Below are 11,679 nucleotides of genomic sequence, written 5' to 3'. Positions count from 1 at the left end.
AGAATTCTGTACACTGCCAGCACTAGCTGCAGATTTAACAGTTACTCCAACATTTCGTTGAGTTGTTTTACTTTTACCCGATCTTTCCGGAGTTGAAATAGGTTGGCTAGAATATCTCTAAACTTTTAGCTGGAGCAGCCGGAATCGTTTTAGAAAAACCCCTCTTGTATGATTCCCTGTTTCTTCTATCTCTTTTGTTATATACTGCTTCCAATTTCTGTGCTCTATCCGATGGAGTAACAAATTCCCGAATTTCTACACCTCCAATCATCATTCTTATCTCATCATTTAGTCTTTCTTCAAATCTAATACACATCTCTTCCTCAGTCAGCACAATATCTTGAGCATATTTACTAAGGTATACAAATTCTCTTTCATATTCAACCACCATTCGATTTTCCTATTGCAGGTTAAGAAATTCCCTTTTCTTCTTGTCCGAATATCTTTTACCGACATATTTCTTTTTGAACTCACTCTGAAAAAATTCTCAAGTAAGCTTCTCTTCAGGTATTAACGCTTCCACAGTTTCCCACTAATTATAAGCTTCTTCTTTTAACAAAGAAACAACACATCTCAGATAATCATCTGGAGAACAAGCCATTTGTTTAAAAATTCTTACTAGACTTTGTAACCAATACTCAGCTTTTACAAGATCATCATCTGATCTACCTCGAAATTCCTTAGCTCCAAAATTCCTAAGCTTTTCAATTAGAGAATGTTTACTAGATTCAGTTATCAGAAGAGGTGGAGGAGCAACCAGGGGTACCACAGGTGGTGCAGTAAGGGGATGAGGTGGTTGAGCCTGACTTCTTTCTTGTATCGTCTCCTTATACCACTGATTCATAACTCCATAAATCATGTTTTTAAGTTCTCATTCTCGCATCAAAGAAATTGGAACATCAGTACTCGTTCCTTGTTTCTAAGTCTGCACTCTACTGTTAGCTTCTTCCTGTTCAGCACGTTCAGGTCTATCTGACATTTTTATAATCTATAAAAATAATAAGAATTAGATCGAATCATACACATCACACTATCACAGATTTATATGGTATGTATTTCTAGACATTTTACTCATTACAATTGTTCCGAGAATCGGCTAAAGCGAGGCTCTGATACTACTAAATGTAACACCTCTACCGATATTCAATGCCGAAATAGGGTACAAGGTATTAACGAATTTATATCATAATATACATACATTTTCGAGTAAGAAAAAACTTGCATCTAAATTAAGACTTTTTCATAATATTCATATTGTCTCTTAATTGAGCCTACAAGGCCTAAAACATACATTAGGAACGGTTTGGGACTAAACCGAGATCTTGGGAAAATTTTATGAAACTTAGAAAAATTTTAAAGTTTTAGGGACATACACTCGTGTAGGACAATGGACACGCCTGTGTGCTAAAGCCGTGTCAATTTTAGGGTGCATTCAGTTAATAACATCAACATCAAATAGTAGCTACACGACCAAGTCACATACCCGTGTGCGAGGCCGTGTGGTTGATTTTATTTTCATTATTTTTCATAATCAGATGCAGACTTCACACGGCCAGGGCACACACCCATGTTCCAAGGCCGTGTCACTCACACAGCCGAGACACACAGCCGTGTCTCAGCCCATGTGGCCAATTTTTGACATTTTTTTTGCTAAATTAAGATACAGGGGACACACGACCGGTTCACACGCCCATCGAACATATCGTGTGCCACACATGACGTAGACACACACCCGTGTGTCTACCCGTGTAGACCAAAATAGGTCATTTTAAGACCACGTTTCTTACTTTTTTTATAATCTACCTGCACACAACCTTCAAATACACAAATATGTCCAATCTAATCAACCCAATCAACCAAATCAACCAAAACACAAGTTTTTCATCTACCAACATACCATAGTACTACTTTATCCTAATTTGTCAAAATGGTTTCATTCATTACCTTACTAAGGTAACTTCAAAACATAGATATTCAAACAACCAAATATCAATATTTCAAAACTACATCTTTCAACCCTGTCCTATACATTCCATATAAATCAAAAGTTGTATCCAAAATCTACTAGTGGAACTCTAGATAATGCTTCCCAATCTGTTGATCAGATCCACCGATATCATGTAAATCTACAGAAGCAATTAACACACAAAGTAAGCTTGTGAAAGCTTAGTAAGTTCATAGGCTCTTAATTACAGCCTTACCAAAAATTCACAAACAATTCATTAAACAATATTATACAATCAATTCCTGCCAAATACAATCTCAAATGATGAGTCCATACAATTAAGCTCAATATCAAATATACTATCATATTTCAGCACTTAACTTCAACTATCACTTACCAACACTTGTCAAATTAAGAGATGTCTTACGAGTTTGAGTACGTCATTTGCTCAATGTCACAATTCACAACTCAATATGGACATACCATACCTACGTTTCACAACTCAATATGGGAAATGTCATACCTACGTTTCACAACTCAGTATAGTTTTCTTTATTAAAATACCACACCTATGTTTCACACTTTTACATGGATCAACCATGGTCTTATCTGTCAATTCATCACTTGTCACAACACGAACATACTCAATCCTGCGTCTTTCTTAATTTGACTTTTAACTCAAATTTTCACATTATTTCCCAATATTAATAATTCAATAGCCATATATGAAATAACACACTATATCATTCTCAAATTAACAAACAATTATACAAGTTCAACCATATGAACTTACGTGGGCCAATTTGTAAATGTTGTACTATTTTAGGGACTAATCAGTAACTTTTCCTTTTCCTTGTTTATCTTCAGATTCTTCATCTAAAATATAAAATTATTTACTCATTAGAATCTATTTCAATTCAAATTCAATTCATGCTTTATGCCCTTCAATTTTTGAAATTACACTTTTACCTCAAATTTTATAGTTTTTACAATTTAGTCCATGCTTAATTAACCTCTCAATTGAGCTGATTTTTCTCAATTAACACTTTATTCTATCACTTTAAACTACTTCATAACCTTTGGAAATCAAAATTTTAGCATCAAACCCTAATTTCAACATTTTTCACAATTAGGTCCTAAACATCAATTTCTATTGAAATTACTTAATAAAATCATCTCACAACCAAATTAAAGCTTCAATTTCATGCTAATTCATCATAAAATTTCAGCACTCATCCATAGAAACTTCTAAAATCATCCATAGAATCAAAAACTAATGAATTAGATAGTAGGACCTAGTTGTAAAAGTCTTAAAAACACAAAAATTACAAGAAAAAAGCAAGAATTTACTCACTTAATGGAAAAATTATGAAAAACCAGCTTAGAAAACCCTCCTATGGCATTTTTGGCTGATGAGAATGAAGAAAATAAAGAGAAATCTAGATATTTCCACTTTAGTCCTATCTTTATTTAGTTAATTTTGTAATTTTCCAATTTTACCCTTATTTCTTCAATTTTTCTATTTTTTGTTTGCTTGTGCCGCCCAAAATATCTCTTTTGGGCTTATTTACACTTTAGGTCCTTCCTTATTTGACAACTGAGCTATTTAATCCTTCTAGCAACTTTTACACCTTTTTTAATTCTAGCAGCTTTTACACCTTTTTCAATCTAGTCCTTTTTATTTAATTGACCACCCAAACGTTAAAATTTTCTAATGAAATTTTAATGTATTTATAAAAATATTTTTGACTCAGTTTTACGAAATCGAGGTCTCGATACCCTGTTTTTGACTCAATTTATTTAATAATTTCTCCTTAAATTTTAATTTCACCTATTTAAAAATATTTTTAATATCTCACTCACTTCAAAATATTATTTTTATTTAATTTTATTATCTTATTCGTCGAATTTAGTGATCTTGAATCACTATTCCGATACCACTGAAATTTTAGGCTGTTACAAATGAGGGTACATTGGTTAGACACTGAATTAGGTTGATTTTGATATGTTTTTGGCTTGGTTAAAGTCAATTTGGATAGGTATTTTGATTGGTAAATGGTTTGTTTAGGTACCAAATAAGCTTGAAATGGTAAACTTGTTCATTAAGGTACATTTTAGGTCCACACGGCTTGAGACACGAGCGTGTATCTCAGCTGTGTGTGACACACGGCCATGCGACACGGCTGTGTGTCCCCTGTAGGTTTAAGGCATGCAAGTTAGGTAGTTACACAGCCTAGCACACAGCTTGGCACACGGGCGCGTAGTTTGGCAGTGTGACCCAAGTCTGTGAGTTACACAAGCATGGACACGGGCTGGGACACGGTCATGTGTCCCTATTTCGATTGTCTACATGGCTTGAGACATGGGTGTGTGTCTTAGTCGTGTGAATCACACAGCCGTATGACCCCTGCAGTCTAAATTTTTTAACTTTTTCCTAAAATTTCTAAATGTTTTTGATTTAGTCCCAAACTGTTTCTATAGTGTTTTTAGGGCCTCGAGAGCTCGATTATTGGACATGATGAATGTATTTGAATGAATCTGGATTATGTTTGCATTAATGTATGATTTGAATGGTTTATTATTTTGTTTGTCCGGTAACACTCTGTAACCCTGTTTCGATGACAAATACGGGTTAGGGGTGTTACAATCCTATTTTATCTCATGGTAACCATTGCATCTTTCTTTATGAAAAGTCAATTACTATCAAATAGTAATTACGTCATTCATTACAAAGACGAACAACTCGCAGCTACATTTACTTTTCATCTATCATGTAATGTTAATGAGAGGATATCATTTACTCGTGTCTTGGGCTATGTATTCCACTATTCTGAATGATGCTACATACTACAGAAGTTGTATATCTAACACACTAGTTTTCGGTTCCTTATCTATTTGAACTCAAGCTTTTACTTACATCAAAGCATATGATCTATTGTAATTTGATGCGTCAAATTAGGCTTTTTATTACACTTAAAGAGCTTATTCTCAAGCAATTTAAATGTCTTTTATATTTTTTTTTTCAATTTTTAGCTTTGTTGTTAATAAATTGTTTTATTAGTTTTAAGTCTTTTTTTAGACCCAAATTGGCCAATCATGCCACGGGGAACTTAACAAATTGATTGAGTGTTGTAAGGAGTCGATGGTGGCTCGAACGTGAAGAAAACATCACCTGGAAGAGGAGTATTGCAATACCGAACCATGAAAGCCGTGATACTCTTGACAGTGCTGAAATGAGGATAATAGAGGTCATCTGCAATGGTAATGCGATACCAGACCATGTGTATCGCCATTGCGAGACCCCCAAGACTCCCAATCTCAAGATTATTGTGGGTATTGTGATGCCCAAGCCCAACAAGTAAAAAAATTGCAGAGGCAATTTTGTGTCTAAACAAGCTTATATCTTCTTTTTACTTAAGGGCAAAATGATCAATGCTAGGTTAAATGTTAGTAGGCTATAAATACAACTTTATAATATTTTCATTTAAGATATTTGGTGGCTGAATAGTTTCTTTAGGGTTTGTAGTTTCTCGGTTAGATTTTCTTTCTCTTTTCCTTTATTTTCCTTTCCTTTTCCTTTTCATTTTTAATTTAGGTTTTCTCTTTTCTTTTTAGATTAGATTTTATTCTTATAGTTTTCCTTTTTCTTTCTTGTAACAGACTTTGCAACTAAAGATAGATGAAACTTTTGGATGCCATTGGTTTCACATCTAAATGAGCATTTCTTATCCTTATCTCTTTATTGTGCTTATTAACTATTCAATGAAATTTCTGTTTGGATGTTAAGTTTTATTATGTGCTAAATTGTTGGATGATTGGATGATTGGTTGTTTGTTAGCTTAAGTTAATGTCTATTTTTTATTGATTGGTTGTAAGATTATATCGGAATACTTAATACTTTAGAATTGACGTCTTTGGAGGAAAACCTAGATAAACGAGACTGAGAGGAGAGTTTATCCTTATATAGTTTGTTATAGTCGTACCGAATAGTGAGACTGAGAGGTAATCTATATGCCTAGGTGAGACCGAAAGGTAACTTAGGTGATATCTTTTAGACTAGGATGAGACTAAGAGGAGATTCCTAACAAAGAGTGGCAACCAATATAATCAGTTTAATTATTTAGTTTAATTAGCACTCAACTAATCAATTGACCATCATTTAATCATTTACATTATCTAAAACATTAGAAGCAATGTTTAGCTTAGTTAGCTTAATTAATAGTTTAATTTTAGTTTATAAACAATTTTATTTGGATTTGCACTAATAATTTTCGACTCGATTAGATTAGTAATTGCTTAACTTGTAATTAACTTGATAAACACATTTACCCACTTGGCAATCCTTGAAGTTCGACCCTTTGGAATACTTCATGTTCCATCAGAACTTTAAATATTACAACTAACATTGTTCGCTTGCAGTTAAACCACACATTTAAATTGCTTTATAAAATTATTTGTTTTCCTACGCATAAACGTATTTGGGTTAGTATACGAGTCACACATACATAGTCCATCATCCACTCAAGATTAAGGTATGCCGCACTTTGAAGGTCACAAGCGAATAAATTTATAAATAGATTCAGGATCTATTCTTCTTGGGTCCAATCTGATGTACTCTCAACCCAGCCAGTTACATTTATGATTCTATCTTCTGGGGGTCATGTACTCCGATGCCCAAGACAAGACATCTCCTCAATTAGACTTGATAGATGACATATTAGTCTTTCAATTGGCTCACTTATTTCCGATTAGACTAAAGACGTATTTAGGTTCGTATACTAATATAAGTTGTCTTTCCGTATTACTATCCGACCACGTAATACCGTTTAGTATTAGTTAAACATTAGACAACCCGTGAGCCAATATTTGCTTCTATTTTTCTTTACATGCAAAAACCACATTATGACAGTATATAAAGGGTGATTTTATTAATCAATCTGTTCGAAAAAATTATAGGTGTACATAGACGAAAATATTATACTTAGGGCATCAGATCCAACACATAGTGTATGAGTCTCATACACTATCGGTTAACAACAATATGACACTTCATCACTGGTGAAACCAAAAATAATAAAGGACTTATAATTAAATACTAATTAATTTATTTAAATATAAACTCAAAATTCAAAAGTTAATATAAATATTAAAGTCTAAATTTTAAACTCAAACTCAAACTCTAAATCTTAAACCTCGTATAACCTATAGGTGATAATATATATAAAGGGCTAAAATATGGAGGAAAAACTTTAATAATTTTTAGCATTTAGCTTAACATTTGTTATATCCCGATCATAATAAATTAAATATAGTCGTAAATAATTGTTTACATGGGAAGAAGGTTTTTCCACCATATTTGTGCATGTACATATATGGGCAAAACTCTTTCCCAATTTTTTAGCTTATTTATTATATCTCAATCATTATAAAATAAATATACTCGCAATTATAAGTCAAAGAAGATAAAAGTTTTCAACTATATATATGGTAAAAGTTTTTTCACCATATTTCACCAGATAGATATATATATATATATATATATACATATTATATATCATCACCTATTGTTTTATATGCAAATATTAAAGCCATATTCTTCTCTGTAGTTATATATTATTTTTTCTCAATAATTATAATTTTTAGTTTTATATCTATCCAAAAATCTGGACAAATGAGTCTTCAAATTCATATAAACGTGGACGTTTATATGTCTAAATTCATTATGATTTTGTCTTTTTAATTATATATAGAATTTTTATTTTTAATTTTTTATTGGTATGGATATCATGTTAGCGTATTTATTCATGTGGAATGTCATATGTTAGTTTCTCATGACTTTCATTTACACAATGACCACTAACGGTCAAACCGATCAATAATGATTTCGCTAATGGAACGAGACAATTGATTTATTTTGACTGAAGGATCAATTGAGTTCACATTTTCATAAAGATTTAATTAATTTTTTTAATTTTTACCAAGTTGACCTTTTAACCCAAATAACTATAGTACCCACTAGAAAAAATTTAAAATTAAAGTTTCATACGGATAATTAAATAAAAATAAAATTTTATATTCATAATTATACCAAATCAAAATTTTAATATCAAATTGTAAATTAAATTAACACCCTAATTTGACGTAATAAAACATTAATATTCTCCTACCCAACACTCATAGATTTCAAAAACTCAAAATATAATAAATGCCTCATTTTTTAATTTATCTCCACATGTTCTTAATAACAAGAAGGAAAATATAGTAACCTTTCAGAAAACAGTGCAGTTTATGGATGAATAAGCCATGAGAAGCTTCATTATGTGGCTGTAATTCAGTGCTAATGGCTATGGCATCTTTTGGAGGTGGTGATATATTAACTTCGGTAAATTACAGCACTAATTATGATAATTTGTACCACGGATATTGCATTGTTCATACATAAAAAGACATAACTATATGCTGATTACCATAAAAGGAACTATAATTATTTAGGATTTGATCTGTTCTTACTCAAGCCATTTACATGATATTTAGACGATTCTGAACTTAGCAATTTCTCATGGTTGAAGACCTCAGCTCAAACACTGTCACCTCTCTTTGTTTACTCTCTGGCTAAAACAACCGCTGGTCCTTCCACCTGTTAGTCATTTGCATCATTATAGCTTCAGGTTGAACTGTGTAGACAGGGTATTTAAAGCAAGTCAAATGCCAAGTTCTTTTATTTTCTTAACCTTGAATGTTGCACCCCAAATCTCTTCATCTGGTGCAGGAATGGCAATGATCTTGTTCTTGGGATTTTCATAGCTTCGTATCTCGCCTACTGTGGTTGAAAAGAAGCACCCTGTAAACCATTGGAAACAATTTAAATAAAAAACTCTAATCTCTTCCAATGTTAGTAAGTAAATCAAAATTAGTGGCAAAATTAAAGATGAAGATACCCTGAGGGAAAGAAGCAATTGATTTGCCACATGCACTTTTAAGCATCTCTGCATCATCTGAAAATGCCACAAATCCATCAGCTGTAATCCCCCAGTAAAGAGGAACCCTGCCTGACTGATCCTGGGTTTTGTATTAGCCACGTTAAAACGGAGAGATTGTGAGTCAGTAAATGCAAGCAACAGCGCTAGCTGTTTCACCAGACAACCAAAATTAACTTACAGAAGCCACGAACAATGTGGATGTGGACTTATCGAATACTAGAAACGCAAAATTGCCAGCGAGATGACCGACAACATGGCTGGGAGGGTAAGGAGCTCGGTCACGCAACGCTTTGTATGCTTCAATCACCAGCATCACCTCATCCGCACACTTGGCTAGACCATATTGTTGCCTGAGGCTACCTAAGTTATCGAGCATGCCTTCAAACAAGCAGAATATATCATCTTTGACACCAAATGATCTGCACCCATCATCCATTTCCAGGTAAAAAAAAAATGAAACCAAAGGAAAAACACAAACATATCGATATAAACAAGCGGGAGCCAACTGCCAAAGCTTTGAGTCCTGATCATTTTGACACGAGGCAGACATGCAAATATAATCAGACGTTGATTATTTCATGCTCTCACAGACAGTGGACCGGCCTGGTCCCAAAATGAAAGACCTGCTCTACGATGAAATCCGAGAATTTTATGCAATAATCACATTAGATACAGATTAAATCCGGAGCCAGGACCTCTAATAATGAGGGAGTCAATATTCATGATTCATAGAAATAGTATGTGGGTGTTGATGTCGTATCTTACCTTGGTTGAAGAAGAGACTCGTTGTGACGAGAATAAGCCAAGTGAACTTGATCACCAATTTGTATGGAAACGGAAGATGGGTTAGAGTTGATGTAACGTTTCATCAAAGCCAAGGCCGTGGTCCTCGGGGATGGACTCCGGTCTCCGGCAGCCACCAGTTCCTCCGGTGGCGTTACAATTTCAATGCTGAAAACACCTAGCATGGTCTCTTGTGTGTCTCTCGAGTTCAACTAATGAAAATTGCTATGAATGTGGATGTATATATAAAGCAAGTGGGCTTTGTCAATGCGACTCATTCCAACATTTTTATAAGAAAAAAAGACAAGGTTAAAACTGTCCTTTCAAGATATTGTCGTTTCAAGCTAGTCGATGCCTCCCATGAGTGTGTATTCGGCAGGAAAAGCTAGGCATTAATTGGCCAGTCGTGAAGCCAGACTTATAGCATTATTGGAAAGCTATGATCCAATTTACAAGTCGCTTTCTTTGGGTTCTTTTTCTCGGCTGAGTACCTGTGAGTTCGTTTTATAGGGAACTTATTGTATTAGGAGTAACAATTTATTTTGTTTATTTTACTTTAAAAATTGATTAGTTAATATATATGTGTTAGATTAAAAAGTAAATTAATTACTTTATTAAAAATTTCATTCATTTTTAATAAAATAATCGATTTATTTTTTAATCTAATATATATTTTTTGTAATAATTTTACCGTGGATAATTTCAACTTTCCTCCCCTTAATTTTCTTTTTGAAAAAGAATTCTAATATCATTTCAATCCCATTCATTGTTTTTGTTGGGGGAAGAACGGTGATTAATTCCTATAATTAAAAGGAAAATCTTTTTCGTTTTCTAATTGTTAATTGGTCAGTCCATTTCAAGCCAATGTCTTAATTCTGGGGTTCATTATCATTACGTAGAATGGAAAGACACGTATAAATAAAGAAATGGAAAGAAAGTGTAAGCAATTGGGAATCTTGTCAAGAATATACCAAATCTAACTAAACGAAAATTGAATCTATTTCGAAAGGGAAATGGAAGAGATGGAGACATCAATTACAACTATATATCAGCCGGCTCAGGCATGTAACTTTTTTATTGGATAAAGGTAGGATTCAAAAATCAAATTAGAAAAAAATATATTAACCAAAGGCTTAATACATTTTTTCTAATCATTCTACTTGTTGTTGAGTGGATCAAGTATATAGATTTTAATATTGATATATATTAATTTTTTATCTAATGCAATGCAGAATTGATTTTATGTTTATAAATTGTGAATAACTTGCATTAGGATTATTCAAAAAACTAAAGTTTTTAGGCATTAATAAAATTTTGCCTCATCATTAAATTTTAAAGACATGAAATAATTATTATATACTTATCGATAGAGAAATTATTTTATGAATCATTCTTATCACATTATTCACAGTCCCTTTTAAATTATTTAATGACATTTTTATAATTTTTTTCATGTCATTGACATATAATTTTTGTAATTTTTTTACTCTAAGCCCAAACCTTAAATCTAAAATCTTGAAATATAAACCCAAAACCTAAAACCCCAAACACTAAATCTAGAATCCCAAACCCTAAATCTAATAGTTAGAGCCCCAAACCATGAACCCAAACCGTAACCCATAACCTTAAACCAAAATCATAAATCTTGAACTCATAACTCGTATCCTTAAACCCTTAAACATTAAACCCCAAACCCTAGAACCTTAAATCTGAACCCTAAACCCATTGATGTGTCACGAAACTAACTAAAATTTTGACTAAGGCAAGTGACCTATCAATTAATAATATAGTTACGGTGAGCAAACATATCGTTCCCACCAAGACTAAAAGTACTAGTAATTATTGTCTTTCTATTATTTAATCAACTAATTAGAACGATTGATTAAAAACTAAAATTAACTAAATTAATTAACTAACGAACACAGTAAAAAACAAATCACGAAAATAATTGAATAACAACCAAGAAGCGAA

The 11,679-nt window shown here is 32.7% G+C and overlaps 1 protein-coding gene across 1 annotated transcript; it reads right to left on the bottom strand.

Moving 5' to 3' along the window:
* Window positions 1–8,297: 8,297 nt before the first annotated feature.
* Window positions 8,298–9,405, bottom strand: LOC108469106 (uncharacterized). The gene is made up of 4 exons (XM_017769992.2): window positions 9,104–9,405; window positions 8,884–9,004; window positions 8,677–8,786; window positions 8,298–8,582 (listed from the first exon to the last, which is right to left on the bottom strand). The coding sequence occupies exons 1-4, from the start codon at window positions 9,359–9,361 to the stop codon at window positions 8,547–8,549; spliced, it is 525 nt and encodes a 174-aa protein (XP_017625481.2). The 5' UTR covers window positions 9,362–9,405; the 3' UTR covers window positions 8,298–8,546.
* Between the last annotated feature and the right edge of the window lie 2,274 nt (window positions 9,406–11,679).

Source organism: Gossypium arboreum, chromosome 8 (genome assembly GCF_025698485.1).
Source record: "Gossypium arboreum isolate Shixiya-1 chromosome 8, ASM2569848v2, whole genome shotgun sequence".
Classification (NCBI taxonomy): domain Eukaryota; kingdom Viridiplantae; phylum Streptophyta; class Magnoliopsida; order Malvales; family Malvaceae; genus Gossypium; species Gossypium arboreum.
This window is presented reverse-complemented; position numbering and strand designations above follow the sequence as displayed.